This window comes from Pseudochaenichthys georgianus, chromosome 12 (assembly GCF_902827115.2).
Source record: "Pseudochaenichthys georgianus chromosome 12, fPseGeo1.2, whole genome shotgun sequence".
NCBI lineage: Eukaryota > Metazoa > Chordata > Actinopteri > Perciformes > Channichthyidae > Pseudochaenichthys > Pseudochaenichthys georgianus.
The window spans coordinates 6,077,026-6,097,131 of NC_047514.1; the positions used below are offsets into that span (position 1 = coordinate 6,077,026).

General features: G+C 39.9%; 1 protein-coding gene across 1 annotated transcript in view; it reads right to left on the bottom strand.

Annotated features, from left to right (window-relative positions):
• LOC117456532 (probable flavin-containing monoamine oxidase A) overlaps positions 1-19,915 on the bottom strand; it is a 114,529-nt gene extending 94,614 nt beyond the window's left edge. Inside the window, 10 exon segments of the mRNA XM_071205079.1 lie at positions 714-803; positions 2,082-2,138; positions 2,585-2,598; positions 2,664-2,778; positions 11,860-11,932; positions 11,934-12,047; positions 13,814-13,901; positions 14,027-14,162; positions 14,235-14,276; positions 19,886-19,915. Coding sequence (XP_071061180.1) covers positions 714-803; positions 2,082-2,138; positions 2,585-2,598; positions 2,664-2,778; positions 11,860-11,932; positions 11,934-12,047; positions 13,814-13,901; positions 14,027-14,162; positions 14,235-14,276; positions 19,886-19,915 — 759 coding nt within the window.
• Between the last annotated feature and the right edge of the window lie 191 nt (positions 19,916-20,106).

Here is a 20,106-nt window from a genome sequence, read left to right on the forward strand (position 1 = left end):
CATGTGATAGACTGGCAAAGTGTGAAGGGTGTCACTGCTGTCATACAGTGCATGTCCGGACACGCTACAGCCTCCTGTTACCCTAAATATTATTGCATATAGACGTGTGCAACTAACTATGTTTAATATAAGTGATTCAACTGCAAATAATTGTATTGGTGAATAGTTTTCCAAAAACATGGTGATTTCTTGTAATAGCTTATTTGTCCAACTAACAGTGTAACATATAGCCTAAAGTTATTATTTGATCACTCACTCAAAAAACTAAACTAAAAGTAGATATGACATTCTAAGTGTTAATCAACACATTGTTTGAGCACTAATTACATTTCAGAAAATATTTTCCTCACAATTCCCCAAAACTTAGGAAGACATCTGAGTATTTCTTCCAATAAATGACCAGAACTAAAAAAGAATTGCTTTACTGTGATATAAACCAGTAACACAAATAATCAATTAAGAGCCTGCAGTCAGTTAATTCTCTGCATCTTTGCTTGATTAATGACACAAACTTAAACATTGGTTATTAAAAATGGGTTAAAGCCCTTGACTTTAGGATGCATGGAGCACTTGGTCTCTCAGCTGAGGATGAGGCGGACAGTGAGGCAGAACAGCCAGTGCCTTCACAGCAGACAGCCTGTTCCTCAGTGAGGAAGCTGTTATCTCTGCGTCGGGCCTCATCAGTCCCTGAGTGAGCTGTTACTGTACTCTACCTGCCATATGGCCGTCACAGCAGAGCCCAGTCGTACGTTCTTGAACCCGACGCGTTCTGCCAGACACTGAGAAAGCTGCTGGGTGCCTCCCTGTGGAGACACAGACACTGCAAATTAAAATCAATTGAAACCTCCAATGGGCAAAATGCCTGAAGAATAATGATTTATTAAACTCATTAATAAAACCACAAACCCATGATGGGGACTAGAGAGCTATGCAGATAATCCAGTTATATATGTACCAATTCATAAGCATCTTCACCTCAGACATCTGCCAGCCTCAGAACTGGCTTCTAAGAGGATTTGTCAGTGACTTGTACCTTCATTAGCCTTGATTTGTTAACTGATAAGACTTCTCACATCTGATGCTGCTTCACACGGGCCTTATTATTCTTATCGTCAGGTTACTATTTTTTTTTTTTCTTGACTGTGACATGTTTCCAAGCTTTAATGTTCAAAAAGGTCTTTATTTTTCTCATACTGCCTGTGCTGCAGCACCTATTTTCCCCCTCTATCTGAAACCAGAGCCCAGTCTGCTCTGATTGGTTAGCTGGCCATCTTAGACTATCCTTTACAATGTTTTTGGAGCGCTAGCAAATAGAGGAGAGTGTTAGTGATGTCACTATGTCACAGCAGTAAATAAAGGAGTCCAATGGGAGGGTAACTGTGGGATTTTAGCCTTTACAAACCATTTACATGCACACCAACCTATTAAACATTACTGGAAAGGGAACCCCCCCCCCCCAAAAAAAAGTATAATAGGGCCCCTTATGTGTTTAACATGCTTGTGTTTCTGTCTGTTTATACTGTTTTTAACCTTTTTTGGAATATTTTATGAATTGTAAGTTGACCTTGGGTGTTATGAATTATCATGATTATTATTATTATATACCGCATCTGTGTCATTAACATTCATGCTTGCAGTATGACTGCTAATATTTCCTTCAGTATATTGGTGATATGTCCTATTAAGAAAATACCTGAAGATAAAAAAAAGTAGCAGAACTTTTCTAAAACGCAGTTATAGATTATTGCCATTATCTTTTTCTTCCCTTTACGGCCTGGAGCCTTTCTTACACTACAACAGTCTGAGAGAGAAAGTTCAGAAGCAATAGCTTAAAACAATATGGAACCATCACTTTCATGCTGAGGGAGCTCATAGAAAATAGGAAATCCAATATAAGTCCACAGCACCAAGTGTTTAAACTTTTCCAATCGATGGTGTGTCTAGGACAACAAAGAAATGGCGGGACAGTGTTTGAACGAGATGTATAGAGAGGCTGAAGTGATAGTCTAGAAAATAACTCCTGTCTCACCACAGCCCTCGACTCAACAACATCCACTTTGGGAAGCATAGAAGCTGCATACCTTTATCTTTAGCTCTTGTGCACAACCTGGAGTGCTCTCCAGCAGAGCCAGTAGCTGCTGCAGCAAACATGAGGAATGAGGTAGAGATGAAACAATTAGTTAATCAACAGAAAATTGTTATCCACAATTATTTATGTCATTAATCATCACATGAAACTAACTATAGTTGAAGCCTATCAAATTTGTATTTGTAGTACTTTGGTACTGTTCTGTATCATGGTAAATGTACTATATTTTTAATTGTATTGTCTTATTGTGAGGAATTTCTGTTCTGACACATTATTATAGTGGGTAAAATGTGTTGTTGAATCAATTTGCACTAACACTTTTATTGTTATTTAATTGTATCTATGGACTAACCAGCGTGGCTCGAAGAATGGCATGAGAACTTTAATCCACTCTTGAATATGTCAACAAATAATGAATGAAACTTTTAAAAGGTTCCAGATGATGAATGCTTATGATCACTACATTGAAAGTCTTTGTTACTCTTTGTTACTCACCATGATTCGCCAACCTTGGAAACATTGTATAAAGAGCAACATGGAGTAAGTTTTGTTTGAAAGTACTCTTAAACCTAACCTGTAGTCCAGGCTTGTTTGTCAATGTACGATTGCAGAGTCATACTGTCCAGTTCCACAGCACCGGGTGTCATTGAAGGTTCCTGGACGCACACTGTGGCAAGCAATCTGTCAATCTGAGTAAAAAGTAGAGTCAATACAACAGTAGTCGGAGGCTGCCAAACATGGTTCTGACAGGGGTCCGTGCCCCATATTCTCTACCTCCCGCTGCTCCTCTCAGCACTGATCCTGGCCAGAACATTTTGTAGTACTTGCTATGCTATGAATATACATGTGTCCTCAATCACACAGCACCCAGTATTATAAATGTTAAATACCACTACAACGTCCATTTTTAATGTCAATTAAGTTGATTATAAAAATAAAGTGTTGTAATAATTAGCTTCAAAAGTAATATGGTATACCTACTGATGTATATTATTGTATACTTATACATTTACAATACAATACAACTTATTCATTAATAATAATGCTGCAAAATGGTTATGGTGCCAAAAAAGCAACCCTGTCTCCTAAAAATTACGTTCCCACAGAACTAAACTGCATTCTCAATTACGTTTAGCTAGAAACGTATTTTCTCCCACGTTACGTTAGTTATGAACGTATCTCAAATACGTTTATTTTCTACATATCTTCTAGAAACGTATTTTCTCCCACGTTGCGTTTGTTATGAACGTATCTCAAATACGTTTATTTTCTACATATCTTCTAGAAGCATATTTTCTTCCACGTTACGTTAGTTATGAATATCTACATATCTTTGCCATTTATTGTCTTGCTTATAATAATGATAATTAGTTATTTATAAATATCATTTTAGAGCACACCTTTGAAATCGACAATCGGGCTCGATATATGGTTAAATTAAAATCAGTAGGCGAGGCTGTAATTTCGCCAGCTGTTACTCTCATGAGCGAGGCAGAACATAATAGTTTTAACATGCCAAAAAGCTGCTGTGTCATTTATTGCACCTCAAACATTAAAACAAATCCAGAGTTACGTGTTTCTGTACTTCCTCTAAGAAGAAAGGACAGTATCAGAAGAGCTCTGTGACTTCAGGCTTGATCGCCGTTCAAATGACAGCGCTGGTTTCCCCAAAAGTGGGCGGGGCTGTAAAGTGAAGTAGATTTACTCTCATCTATTATTCAAAACCATTCTATTTATTCTAACGTAAATTACATGCCAGTGTTTTATCTTTTTTTTTTTTTTTTTTTTTATTTTAAATCGTATAATGTCGGACTTTTTTTCCGTCTGTGAGGAAAAGAAATGGGGCTCAGAGCCTCAAAATACTGAAATCTGTATTTTTTAAAATCTTTTCCTTCTAATTTATTATTCTTTTCTAAATAACACACTGTTATTTACTCAACAATAACACACAATTATCCTTGTTTTTATTTATTCATTTAATTCTATAATCTTGGGCTTTTTAGCCGTAAATAAAGTCACCGGAAACAGACGGGATATTTTGAGCGATACACACCACAAACCCACTAAACTGATTACCCAAGATCCTCAGCTTGAAGCTTGTTGATTGGATGTTTTAGCCGCAATGCACGCTGGGATATGGTGTTGATATGATATGGAGATATGATATCCGACAACGAAAAATAAAATAATACCTAATTCAGAGTGTGCTTGCTTTTCTCTTTGGAAGTCATCACATAACGGCATTGTAATACACGGTTCGGCTGCATTAAATATTACACATCTGCCGTAATTCTTTATTTATAGAGAGAGACAAACAGGAGAACTGCTGCCAAAACTGAATACTTGACGTGGATCATAAATATATCAACAATTAAACAACATCTTCAATTTATTTTCACAAAATACGTCTCCTTGCAGTATCAATAGTAATTCGGCTGACTTTTATATTTGATCCAATTGGTATATAGGTTATATTTACACCATAACGGTGCACAGCTGATAGAAAAGGACTTGTAGTTTTTAAAGATATTACTGATTTTCTTTGAATATAAGAATCTAAATACTGAGTTGAGAGAATAGTCAGGGGAGTTGGGTGATGGGAGACACATCTATGGAATCACAATTTCAATAGCTTACTATTAAATGACGGATAGCCTATGCCTTTCTGTCTGTGATGTTTTACAAATCAGATATTAATGTGTAGAAGTAAAACAAGAGAAATAGTATAGCAATATCCTGTAAAATTATGTAAAAACATGAATAAAACTACACATCTTCAGATGTTATACATAAGTGTCTACACTAATAATACAAAGTTATTATTAGTATGCTGTGTGTACCTTGTGTGCACCGCCTAGTGGTTAAAGCATGTTATTGAATTATTTGTGTTGAATACTCTTATTTGATCAAAACAATATTAAGAGTACATACTTTCATAGGGGGAAAGTAGAAGGTCAATGATAGAAATATAGAATATAAAAAGTCAAGAAGATACTAAGTGATCTCTACAATAAAACAGTTTAGTGCTGGATGTACAAAGATATTAATAGGAGGATGTGCAAAACAGAAAAACGAATTAACCTTTATTAACACATTAAAAAATACTTTAGGTTAAGGTCTTCTTTTAAACAAGAAAAAAGCTCTGGGGGTATCTATCTACAGATGAATATTAAGCCTGACAAACTACTTAACGTCTAAAATATTGCTTTCCTGCAATGTTAACTATGTTGAAACACTTATTTTAAATGATATTATACACATTAATTATACTCTTATGTATGTAGATAGAATAAGAAATGTGCAGAATATGACAGTTTAATGGTGGAGGTATACAGTACACACATATTGATAGATGTCTGTTGAGGAACCTGCGACCCAAGTTGTGTATAAGATCAATACACCTTAGAAAACCTTGAAATCTTGAAAGGGATATGCAAAATAGCCATTATACAGTTTTTAATTAACTATTAGTAGAGAATAACGAGTAATGAATATACTTTATAAAGATCTGCAGATAAATGTTTAGTCTTCTCAAGCACCAACTATCAAATATCTCTCCTGATTGTTGGCACTTGAAAATCACTTTCCCTGAATTGTATTCAGGTGTAACTAAAGTCTGCTTTAAGGGTTGTTTATATTCCACATCATTAATCAGAATCTGCAAAGTAACTAAACTAAATGTAGTGGAGTAAAAATACCAGGTTAACCTCTGAATTGTAGTGGAGTAGAATAACAAAGTAACAATGAGCTGTCGTGTGGGTATATATTAATGCTGCCCATTATGGATACAAGCGATTTTCACCCATTTAGTAATTACATGTTTTAAATGTGTACACACCAATGTGTTTCCTATCGCCTAAACCTCCAGGGCTGTACACAGTTTAATACTGTCAACTTCTACATTTGGGAAAAACGTCTTTTAAAACTACAATTCCCAGTAGAGACGTGCCATAGAGAACATGTTGCGAAACACAATAGCCAGCATGTGTAGTTCTGGTGGGGCGTTCGAGTCCAGTTTTGAATAGTCTGCCGTGGTTTCGTTCCATTTCAAAGAGCTTGACGCTCGGCGTAACCTTGGCGCAACATCACGGGGTTTGTCAACGGGACTGTAGTCCCAAACGATAGCTGGGGATTATGGGTAGTGTAGTGTCTTGGGCCATCCTAAATCTCGAAATGTCCCGTCTGTTTCTGGTGACTTTATTTACGGCTAAAAAGCATGCTAAAATGCCCAAGATTATAGAATTAAACGAATAAATAAAAACAAGGATAATTGTGTGCTATTGTTGAGTAAATAACAGTGTGTTATTTAGAAAAGAATAACAAATTAGAAGGAAGAGATTTTAAAAAATACAGATTTCAGTATTTTGAATCTCTAAACCCCATTTCTTTTCCTCAAAGACGACAAAAAAAGTCCGACATTATACGATTTAAAATAAAAACAAATAAATAAAAAGATAAAACACTGGCATGTAATACGTTAGAATAAATAGAATGGTTTTGAATAATAGATGACAGTAAAATCTACTTCACTTTACAGCCCCGCCCACTTTTGGGGAAACCAACGCTGTCATTTGAACGGCGATCAAGTCTGAAGCCACAGAGCTCTTCTGTTACTGTCCTTTCTTCTTAGAGGAAGTACAGAAACACGTAAATCTGGATTTGTTTTAATGTTTGAGGTGCAATGAACGACACAGCAGCTTTTTGGCATGTTAAAACTATTATGTTCTGCCTCGCTCATGAGAGTAACGGCCCCTACACACGGCGGCGTGCGTTGCCGCTTCAACGCTTCTACCCATTCACTTTGAATGGGGTGACGATTCGCCGAACTGCATTCTGGTAGTAAAGCGTAGCTTCTCTCGAGGTGCTCGCTGCAAAAGTAGAGCAATGTTCTACTTTTGCCGCCTCGATGGAGGCGTCAGCCAATCAAATCCCTCGTATGTAAATCTGACAGTGCAAGAGCTAGCCAATCAAACCGCTTGTATGTTGGGAGAGTCAGACCGCAGTAATTTCCCATGTCCAAAAATGGAAGACAAAATTATCGTGGCGGTAGGGAATCACCCGGTACTCTATGACCAGTCCCTCTTTACCTACAGGGATACAAACCGGAGGAGCCAGGCATGGAGGGAGGTGGCAGAGACAGTGGGGGAAACTGGTAGGTTTTCGCCTGTTTGGGGAGTTTATATCCAGTGTACTTCGTTTGAATGGACAGCTAGCAAGCATAGACAGTATATTTAGCCAGCATGGATGTAGCATGAATGTTGCATAAAATAGCACCATAGACATTAATGTCTACATGTTCATAATATAAAGTGTGACATGTAAAACCTTTTATGCAATTAACAGTGATAAAGGGATTTGGTTTTCATTAATGGAGGAACAATTTAGTAAATTCTTCAAGTAATTAACATTATTATTTCATTTCATTAGAGGAAGTATGCAGGACAAAATGGAAGTCACTGAGGGACAGATTCAGGAAGGAGAAAGCCAAGGAGAAAGAGGCAAAGAGAAGCGGTGCAGGGTCGTCCGGGGGATATAAGCCCTGGCGTTTCACGGCAGTGATGGGTTTTTTAACCCCATTTATCATTGACCGTGAGACGTCCAGCAATGTCCCCCGGCAAACCCTGCCTCCATCCAACCTGGTGCCAGAGGCAGAAAGCCAGCCAGAAAGCCTGCCAAGTGTCAGCCAGCCGGCCGACAGTCAACAAGCCGAGGCAAGGGAGACAGGACAGGAAGAGGTGATTGTTGAGGACCGGGACCGGGGAAAGAGGAGAAGGGGAAGGGAGATGTCTTCCTTCGAGAAAGGCTTGATGTCAGCCATCAGTCCTCTGTTTGTGCCACCACCTCAACCTCCACCACCCCCACCAGTAGTGGTGGAGGATGAGGATGAGTTATTTTTCAGGAGCCTCTTACCTGCCATGCGAAGGCTGTCTATTGCAAAGAGGACAAGAGTGCGATTTCAAATATACACGTACATTTTTGAGGCAGAGCAGGAGATGGAAAATAACTGATTTTTGCAATTCACACACATACTACACCACACTTTTTTACACTTATCCAATCATCACACACTTACACAAATAAAAGTTATTTAAAAAGTATGTTATGACTGTACTGTGTCTTCACTTGTTCATGTGGTTTGTCAGTTGCAACATACCAGAAGCTTCATGTATGTCGATATATAACGACCAAGGGTCCCTTGAAAAGCGCTATATAAATATCATTTATTATTATTATTATTATAATGTGCTGTCTTCTGTACAATTGTCCATTTGAAAACCTATTGAAATCACGAGTGGTTTATCAGTAAAAAACAGGGCTGAAGGAAAAAGGTTGTTAGCAATATCATAATATCAATTCAAGAAACATGTTTATAAGGAATGTTTTATTTTGAAATGGCTCATTTGGAATATTTGCTTTTTAAAGAAAATATGGGTAGCTCTTAAAAGAGCTTTTGGTTTGGAGGCTCTTAAAAGAGCCGTGGTGAGTGGTGACCCTACACCACGTTATGCTGCCATGGCACTGCACCCTCCTCATTGAAATAGGAGCAGAAGTTCTCCCGCAGTTGGAGCGATCTGCGTGTGGCGTTGTTGGAGCCTATCCTCGGTGCATCACACAGGGTTGGAGTATCTGGAGCTTCATCCATGGACTCCTCGACAGGTGTGCGTGATTTCCTTCCTATCGTCTTCCTGCGGAGGAAGTTGTGCAGCACACAGGTGGCCTTCACACACAACTCTGTTACCTCTGGGCTGGTGGTGATGACACGCCGGAACATTCTCCACCGAGATGAGAGGATGCCAAACGCACATTCAACCACCAACCTGGCCCGGCTGAGGCGGTAATTGTACATCCTCCTCTCGCGTGTGATCTGGCGTCCAGGGAACGGACGCAGCAGGTTGTCCAGCAGCAGAAAAGCCTCATCTCCAACGAAGACATGGGGGAGAAGGCCGAGCCGCTCTGCTCCTGGGATGAGGGTGTCAGGTGGTAGCTGCAGACTGCCATCTCTGAGGCTCTCTCCAAAAGCGGAATTCCTCAGGCTCCCACTGTCGCTGCTCCTTCCAAATCCTCCGACATCCACTACCCTGAAGAGGTACTGGGCATCCACGACAGCCAGCAGTACCAAGGAGTGGCTGGACTTATAATTAAAGTACAGGGACCCAGAATTTGCCGGAGCCTGGATCACCACGTGCTTCCCATCAATGGCACCAACGCAATTTGGAAAGTTCCAGCGCTCCTGAAACTCAGCAGCGATGGCTCTCCAGTCCTCCGCCTGTGGTACCGGCATGGTCTCCTCGACCAGCGCGGTCCAGATGGCACCCGCAACCTCCCTGACGATGACAGCCACTGTTATATGACCAACCCTATAGCTGAATGCTATTGTCCTGTATGAGTCACCGGTTGCCAGGTACCTGAGAAAAAAGTAATATACATGATTTAAAAAATAAAACAATTTCAGACCCCACACACACACACCACAAACACGCACACAGACCACACAAACACACCCACACAGATCACACACAGACCCCACACAGATCACACACACCCACAAACACACCCACACAGACCCCACACACACACACACACACCCACCCCTAAAACACACACCCACACAGACCCCACACACGCACACAGACCCCACAAACACACCCACACAGATCACACACAGACCCCACACACACACACACCCCTAAAACACGCACACAGACCACACACCCACACAGATCACACACAGACCCCACACAGATCACACACACCCCTAAAACACGCACCCACACAGATCCCACACACAGACCCCACACACACACACACACACACACACACACACACACACACACACACACACACACACACACACACACACCCACCCCTAAAACACGCACCCACAAACACACCCACACAGACCCCACACACGCACACAGATCCCACACACACACACCCCTAAAACACGCACCCACAAACACACCCACACACGCACACAGATCCCACACACACCCCTAAAACACGCACCCACAAACACACCCACACAGATCACACACACAGACCCCACACACACACACACACACACACACACACACACACACACACACACACACACACACACACACACACACACCTAAAACACGCACACACACAGACCCCACAAACACACCCACACAGACCACACACACACACACACACACACACACACACACACACACACACACACACACACACACACACACACACACACACACACACACACACACACACACACACAGGGGAGCAATACTGTGTTAACCTAGCTATCTTAATTAATGTTATCCATCTGAAATAAATCACATACTTCATTCGTCAATGGCATGCACTCTCTCTCTCTTTCTATACAGAGTCAGATTAAAGAAGTAGAAATACACTAAACATACCGTAGGCAGATGGCGAGTCGCTCGGCGGGTCCGATTGACAAACGCATGTTGGTGTCTGTCTTTGTTATCAGGGGACCCACTTTGCCGAGCAACTCGTCGAAATGGCCTTTGCTCATCCTGAAGTACTGGTAAAACAGTTCGTCATCCAGACGGAGCTCTTGGACCAGAACGTGGTATTCTCCCCGTTGCAGACGTTTTCGGAATATCGGATGTACCCAACAGCGACGCACACGTCGCCTCCCGAGATACAATGCATATACCAATGCTACCCTTGCTACCAAACCGGCATCCATTTTGGCTAGAGTGGATAGAAGAACCGGGCTTTTTTGCTTTGTATATCCGGGGCGGGACATTCATGTGATTGGTTGTTGGTCGCGTTGTTCGTAAAAAATCCCCAAGCTGCAGACACGCCCACCGCCAAGCGGTAACGCACGCCGCCGTGTGTAGGGGCCGTAACAGCTGGCGAAATTACAGCCTCGCCTACTGATTTTAATTTAACCATATATCGAGCCCGATTGTCGATTTCAAAGGTGTGCTCTAAAATGATATTTATAAATGACTATTATCATTATTATAAGCAAGACAATAAATGGCAAAGATATGTAGAAAATAAACGTATTTCAGATACGTTCATAAGGAACGTAACCTGGGAGAAAACATGTTTCTAGAAGATATGTAGAAAATAAACGTATTTGAGATACGTTCATAACAAACGTAACGTGGGAGTAAATACGTTTCTAGCTAAACGTAATTGAGAATGCAGTTTAGTTCTGTGGGAACGTAATTTTTAGGAGACAGGGTTGCAAAAAAGATACACGTGCTGGTATTCACATGTTATCCATCTGTACTTTGATCTGTCTGTATAGTTGTTGTTGTTGTTGTTGTTGTTGTTGTTGTTGTTGTTGTTGTTGTTGTTGTAATAGAGACTATGTGATGTTAGTGTAAGGTTTTTGTAATCTCTTTTGTTTTTTAGATCAATGGATTTGTATGCATGGTCGTTTTTTAAGCTAGGGATATGTTCAGATCCTCCGCTTCACATCAGGATCCTAATCTCCCTGTCGGCTTTTCTGATGGCGAAAAATTATGTCTGTCTTCTATGGCTTACATTAAATTGCCTGACTTTATTCTGCATGCTGATTTGACTGCAAATAGTCCCTTTTTTCTCCTTAACAGTGGTCTGTTTGCGAGAATGTACAACCTCTGAAATGTCTAAACTGACCAATCAGAACTGAGTATTCAACAAAGCAGTGTAATAATATAAACATAGATACTTTAACCACTTATCAACTATGTATGATATTTTGTGGTATTGTATTGATACCTATCAGTCATTTCTAGGTTTTCAAAGGATAGTCTCTCTAGTCAGACGTCTGCTCACCTCCACAGGAGCTGGGTCAGGTCCATCAGCACCAGTGGGGACAGAGCAGGGATACTGGTGCTAGGTGCGAACTTTGGCGCCTGGACCCCCCATGTGGTGCACCTTCTTGCCAATACTGAATTGCGGATAGGTCTCTAAGCCCAGCTCCTTTATGAGCTCCAGGATGTGCGTTTGAGTGCTGAAAGAGAGAGTAAGTAGTTAGCATGCTATTTGTTTGCCATGAATTAAGGGTGTTAATTCCTCTTCCATTAAAACGTCTTTAAAGTGCTCTTGAATAGTGTTCTTCTATTTGGGTTGCAAGAGCTGACTGCATGTTTTATCCTACCAGCGAGACGCCTCCTAGATAAAAAGGTTTGATGGCTTGTTACTTTCAGAACATTTCTGAATCGTGACTAAAACTTCCCAGCAACATCCTTCTTTCAAACAAAACTTTCGACGAGTAAGTTCTGTTCTATGAAAACTTATGAGAGATGTAACTGTTGTGAGATGGACGTAGTTGCTATAAAAGTGTTTTTACATCAGTTTGTCAGGCTGGAACAGCGAGGAGACGATGTTCCATGAGATAATGAAATTAGACAGGTGCAGCTGATGTACGCAAGAACCATTAGAGAGAAGCACGTGTGCCCTGTTAGCAAACTTTCCATGATTGACAGACTCTTTAGTGCTTATAGTGGATCTCCATTACATGTAGACAGTGAGTATTTCCACTTTATGCTACCTTATACTTCTACTCCACAGGCAATATCGTACTTTTATCACTATGTATTTATCACTACTTACTTTTTACATCTAAAACACATTATATGCTCATATGAAACAATTCAGTACACTTATCAATTGAATATTTGATAAAGTCTCTAAATTGGCTCTACAAATAACGGGATCAAAATGCGTGTACATAAAACAGGATGATCATTATTTAATAATAAAATACTTTGAATGAGCGATTCTGCATAATTGGTACATGCATTTCTGATACTTTGAATACTTTTGGCTTATATAGTACTTCGACACTTTATGTTACTGAAAGGGGCCATTGTGCAAAATTAGTAATTTTTCTTTTTGTTCTTTGAATACATTTTGATGCTGATACTTTTGTACTTTTACTCCATCAAGAGTATTAGTATGAGTACTTAATCCACCGCTGCCTTTAGCCGTCATTTGTTTACCTATCTGTGTAAATCTAACAAAGACAACAATCACATTACTTACATATCCATGTCATCCATTTATGAATACTTCCAAATAGAAACAATTCATTCCGGTAAGAGTTGGTAATACAATAAGCACTGCATCAAAGCCTTGAAACTACAATGCCATTGAACAATACAAATCCCCATTATATTTGTTTCACAGTTAATTGTATAAACCATGTATTCGTCACTGTGCCTCATTTTCAAATATTTCCAGCTTTTACATTTGTTTTCACAAGTAACCCACTTAGACGTTCTCATAAATGGGCAATTATGGTATACAGTAAGTGACCATCATACATTTTTACCCATTTATCTTTGACTGGTTCCAACAGCCCCATTGTCCAGTGATAATGCTGTCTGCTGCACCACTTGGCCCGAGTCATTAAGTACATTTGTTACATCATGTATTGTAGATTAGGCCCACCCTAATGATTTCCTCAAAGTTCCTATGCACTTATTTATATGATAAAAAGGTATGACATTTATTTCCATTTGATTCTATCAACTCACTCCATAATCTATGATTTTACACGTGTGCCATATTCAGTGGACCTCTGCACCATCTCAAGTGCTAATACATCAAAGTCTTATTATTAGCGAATTTCTCTAGTCAATTAAGAAAATCCTTGTAATACATAGTTTTACAAATAAAGATATCATTGAAGTGACTCTTCAAAAGTTACATTAGCCTAGCATGCTAACATGTCTTGACTCCTATTTTTTTATTCCAGTAGTTTTTCTTCCTTACCTTCCTACCCACTGCCCTCCAAAGTCCCAGCGATCGACTCCACTAGCTGCCGGTATTTCAGTAGACACTGTGCTTCCTCCCTCCCGATCTGCATGGAATACCACGCATGATTTTGTAAGAGGCATACCTCTTTTCAACAATTTCACAGCTGAAAGAATCCAGTATAAAATGACTCACATTTCAGGTCATCAATTTGCTTTCAATTCCACAAACCTTTTCCTTCCAGTACCAGTATTCTGAACTTGGCATTCCTTTTTCTGAGCAAATGAGCTGCACTCAGCCCAGATAGCCCGGCTCCAACAATAATAACATCCCAAATGTCCGCTGTCAGTCGAGCTGGAGTGCCAACCTAAAACGTGTGTTAGTAAACTGTGGAGTCAGAAACAGAAATCAACAAATGAAAAATGAGCTTTTGACCTACTTTAGAGAGTCGGCAGTGTAAACTCCAGTAATAAGAGACAGGCTTTTGTTATGTGAACAGTAAGGCTCTGTCAGATGGGAGGTCTTGTGCGTTTTTTGGCAACTCTGGCGCAGGGGATGAATACACTTCTACCAATAAGAGGGTCAGCGTTTAGCTCACACCCTCTGCAGTCAGCTGTTTTGATAAAAGCAGAGGTGAAAGAAGTACTCGGGTCTTTACAGGCCTTACTTAAATGAAAGTAATAACACCACATTGTTTGAAATACTCTGTTAGTAGTATAAATATTGCATTCAAAATGTTACGTAAGTAAAAGTAGAAAGTATTAGCATTAAATTAATCAAAACTAATAGTAATCATTATGCAGAATGGCCTTTTTGGAATACTATTTATCATAAAGCTGGATTTTAACTGATCCACTAATGTAATCGCAATTTAAAGCGATATCTTCAAACACTTTTTATACTGCCAGCAAAGTACAGCATTGTCTTTCAATTTGAAGTGGATAAGAAGTATGAAGTAGCATCAAATGTCAACTAAATACAGATACGTTAGAAATGTATTTACCACTGATTGTAATTCAGTTATTCTGTTAACAAGAAATATATGTGTATTAGCAGAATATGGTTGTTCTATTGAATTTTCTGAATGACCAATCTGGATCTTTTTGAACAACTTGAGCCCCGAGACAAGTCTGATGTTGCCAATCATCAGATTCCACTGTTTTGAAAAGAGAAACAAATTCGATTTCTGTCACTATATACAATTAGGATATTTATTAATTGATAACCCAACAACAACTGGGACTTACTTAAAACACAATCATCTCCCTTTAGTAACCCGTACACAGATTGGAGTAATTACTAGAAAATCAGCAGCAAATTATATCAAGCTGTTGCCAGAATGGCACCAGAGAGCAGTGCTGTGAAAAAAGATTAGCTTTGAGAACATATTGAAAATAAAACATGGGAAGAAATCCCTGAAAACATGTTTTTACTCAACAGAGGGATACAAAAACAATATGAAACTAACAACCATGCAAGAGGAAGTGTGAGAAACCATGTTGCCAAGTCTGTTTTTAAAGTATGACATCACCTACTGTTATTAATATACCTTTTTATTTACTTTATTCTATTAATTAATTTCTTTTTTTAAACTGTTTTACATTATAATAATTAGCCTTTTCCACCTGTTGTGCTTTTTGCCATTTGTGTTTGTTTGATTGAAATGAAAATAAATAAATATGTAAAAAAAAGAAAACATAAAAATATGGCCTATGGACATATATTAAAGGTGTGAAGTGCAAATGGTTGTTGTTTTAAAGGGGGCCGATTATGCTAATTGTCGGTTTCATAATTGTATTTAGTGTCTCGACTGTGACATGTCTCCATGCTTTAATGTTCAAAAAGCTCTTTATTTTTCACATACTGCCTGTGCTGGCAGCACCTCCTTTCACCCTCTGTCTGCTTTGATTGGTTAGATGGTCAGCTCTATTGTGATTAGTCAACTGCTTAGAGATGTCCCGTCTCCTAGCCTATAACGTAAAATGTTGTTGAAGCGCAAACCACTAGAAGCACCAGTATGTTACATGGTGATGTCACTATGTTATGGGAGTAAACAAAGGTGTATAATGGAGGCATTTACTTGCAATTCTTTGGCATATCATTGGAAAGAAGAACTACTGCCTTGGGTGTCATTCGACTGGTTTACTGTCTCTGCTATCTTCTAAAAATGGATAATAAATAGTGTAATACATTTGCATAAAACACAAGCCAACAAAGGTTTTGTGGAACAAGTAGTCATGTTTATTTTCTAGGATTTGTGTATTAATCCAAGAAGTGAAAGTCCCTTTAGACCTCACTTGGATTGCATGTTTTTCTTCTGTCTTTGTTTATGTTCTAGCTCAAGAAACATTAATCCCAGGGAAGCCAAACTTGGCAAGTTATGTAAAAATACTTTGGCCAAAATCTTGTGTTGCATAATGGTTACACAGACCCAAATGACTAAGTCTCTTTTTAGTCGTTCATGGTTTAGGAGTATTGTTTCTTAAGCTTGCTGAAATACCCCCAAGCAGTGACAGAGCCATTTTCTTTGTAACCTGTAACATTATCCATATGGTGATGGCCTCACAATGAAGACAAATAAGAATGTCAAAAGAGTTTCATGCTGACGGGCAAGAAAAGTATTATTGTAAAAAAAAAAAAAACTGAAAATAAGAAAAAAGCTTCTCACACATAACGGCCCGTCCACACAGCGGCGTGCGTTGACGCTTGCCGGCGGGCGTGTCTGACATTCGACCAACAACCAATCACATGAATCTCCCGCCCCACAAGCACGCGGTTTGATTGGCTATAGCTTGTACTGGCATATGATTCGATTGGCTGACACTCCGTCGAGGCGTCAAAAGTTGAACATTGCTCAACTTTTGAAGGCGAGCACGCCAGCACACTCCATGTCCGCTGTGTGGACGGGCCGTAAAAGTTGTTTGTTAATAATCTGCACAAAAACGACAAATTAAAGATTGACGCTATGATGAATCAGAATAGAAATACAATATATATAACCTGTAATAGTCTGCAATGCAACAATCTCCAAGGTTCCCTCCGAGGGAGTTTCTCTCCCCCCTGATACGCCTCAATTGGATTATTTGTGTACTTCAGTAACATAGTGACAATCACTAAGTAAAACTCACAGTCTATAGTCTAGCGCTCCACACATGGTACGTGATTAAGGAGCAAGACATCTAGGCGGTTGACCAATCACAACAGAGCCTGCCAGCAAACCAATCAGAGCAGAGCCTGCCATTGCCCTGCTGTTCATCACACTTCAACCATAAATAACTTCTTGTCATAGTTATTTTAGGACTATTGTGAAAATTAAATATATATTTGTGGAGTCCACTTAAGGTTGCTGGGTGTCCATTTGTATTTCCTGTCCACCCTTTTCTAAGGATTCATGTAGATTTGACTGCTGCACCACTGACTCTCAACAACAGTATGACAGTGTAGCAAACTGCAGAAAGAAAACATCACAGACATCAATCCAAGGATACCTGCGAATCGCATACACAGCGTCTTTGCTACATAACCTATGTTTTTATTGTACCGGTTCTTTGTGCATTGACGGTACAGTTGAATCTAACGTTGTGTTTCTGCTGGTTAGCGCACAGTACACAATGATGTCCTGAAAAGGTTCAAATGTTTTTCACATTAAAGGTCTATGGAATGACAGTTCCAATGCTCTCAAAGCACATCATTTTCCTCCAAAAGTACAATGCATCCCTCGACAACATTTTGAAGTGGGTGTCATCGAGGAAATTAGCAGGATCTATATGTATATGTTTCTGAAAACTGGAAGTAAAAAATCTAATCAAAAGAAAAAAATGCCCAAAGCTTGTGAAAAAGAAGAAAAAAAAGGTCACCTGAATTTTTTTAATATATTTTATTCCACAGGAGAATAGAGCCTTTTATCCTTTACAACTAATCCATTTTATGCATTTTATCTACTGAAGGACACCCCGTTTCTCATCTAAAAAGGCTGTTTCCCTGTAGATCTGGCACAGAGATAAACTCTATCCCTTTTTTTGTATTCCTCTTGCTTTTGTGCAGAAACCTTGCTGGCACAACCAGTTTCTCGTGACTTGAGACCTCATGAGCTCCCTTTGTCGTCGTGATTATTTGACACCACGGACATCGGACAAATGAAAGGTTCTAAAGTGGTGTATTGTGCGTGCAAAAAATAAGGAATGTCCAGCCACTATGTTTTTATACAAACAAATGAAGCTGAAGGTGGATGTAATATTGCAGTCAGTCAGATAAATATTATTGAGTGTAGAGACGATTGTGTTGCAGATTTAATGCTTTCAGTAGCAGTGCTCATCAGATCCATCACCAGAAACTCTATTTAATTGCAGGGTCCCTCCTCCAGTTTCACAATGGATTGCTAGCTATTGTTCTTCAGCTGCTATGCCTGAGCAGTGATTTCCTCGTGCTCGTTCCCATAGGTTTAACCTAACTTCATTACACTCTTATTTAACATAATTTACTAGTTGTAGCAGTTGTGAGGATTATAAAGAGCACACATTTGGAAACGTTGAAGGGTTTGAGAGGCAATATCAACAGCTGGATCACAACACCAAGGGAACCGACTTGTAAACAGGTGAAACAGGTGGAGCCGCCGTCCAATCAGGAGGTGTTATGGGAATGAGGGGGGAAGTAAACAAGGAGTTCTCTGTAAAGCGAGAGCTGCTGCTACACCCTTTGTATTCCACTGTCAGACGTTTGGATCTGCATTCAGGTGATATCTATAGAAACAAAACATTAATATTCTGCTTCATCTCTTAAGATTAGTATCATATGTACAGATTTATATATGTTTGTTATAATCTTAGTCGTTTTGACCATCTCCATGATTGATCTCAGACAGCAACACTATGATTAGAAAACCTTCACTGATATTTTCCTGCCCTGGTCGTCCGTCTACTTGTTATTCAGCACAAGTCTCTTGAGCACCGGTAAGAACACAAACACAACACACCACACACACACACACACACACACACACACACACACACACACACACACACACACACACACCACACACACACACACCCACACCACACACACACACACACACACACCACACACACACACACACACACACACACAATGACTGTCCTCTATTAATACTTTGCATGGCCTTGACGAAGCCCCTTTCTTGAGAGGGTTATCAGCCTGATATAACCTCGTCTCTGTTGAACACTGACGAGCTGTAGGCCCTCAGTGGTGTAAGCTTCAACATGTGGCGCTCACTTACTGTCCAATCATGCTTTGAGATTATGCCTCCAGATGACACTCTAATGTTCCAGGGATTTGTTTTTTCTCTGGTGTCTGGGCTCAAATGCACCTTTTTAGTTTGTTCCATGATTTGAAAAATAATACAAAAAGGGTAACCGTCGGAGTAAAACAGAATGCTTGAATCTCTGAACAGTGAACACACTGGATATTGAGTGATTTTCCTCTAAGACACAATCCCCTTGTAAATATCAAAACAAGTCCATTTCCAACTTGTCTCAATATGTGTGCACTTATATATTGTTGAAGACATCGAATGAAACCACTAATGGAAAATGTTCTTCATAATTCCAATGTTGCTATGAGAATCTGGCTGATGGCTCTTTACTTGCGCTTTCATTTCATGAAACCACTTGAAGATGTTTTCAATCATAACAACACATATGATGATGGTGAAGGACACTTTAAACTAAAAGCTGTGTAGGGCTTGTTTTACCGGACGTAAATTGAAATGTGCCGCGGCCCACCGGAGAAATCTCACACCCACACACCCTCAGACTTTGAGTTGCGCGCGCTGCTAAAGAGACGCACAACCTTGGAAACCAAACAATGGTGTAGCTGTATTCAAGTCCGAGTGGAAACAGTCCTGAGTAAATCTGATTTTGTCAGAAATTGGGAGAAATGCGGGAGAAATATGACATATGACCCCGGGAGGAAACTGGGAGAGGGCAATGAAATCGGGAGTCTCCCGCGAAAATCGGGAGGGTTGGCAAGTATGGTCTGGTATGAACGCAGCACGGAGACCTGGGTCCACGCTGGCGAGTATACACCATTCTCTGAACTTCTTCCTCCTGACTGTACATTCTTCAGCTCCCCCGTGCCACCGGCCATGGTGGGGGCATAGCCTCAGTGTTTAGAGCTAGCCTCTAATGCCGATTGCTTCACCCTGTAACTAGCTACACTAGCTTGAGTTGCAGCTTTTTTAACTGAACCCGGCCTCGCCTGTGCTCTGCGCAGTCGTGTATCGTCCACAAAGTGCAATAAGGATTTCATAAATGACCTTTCTGACTTTCTGTCCGGGT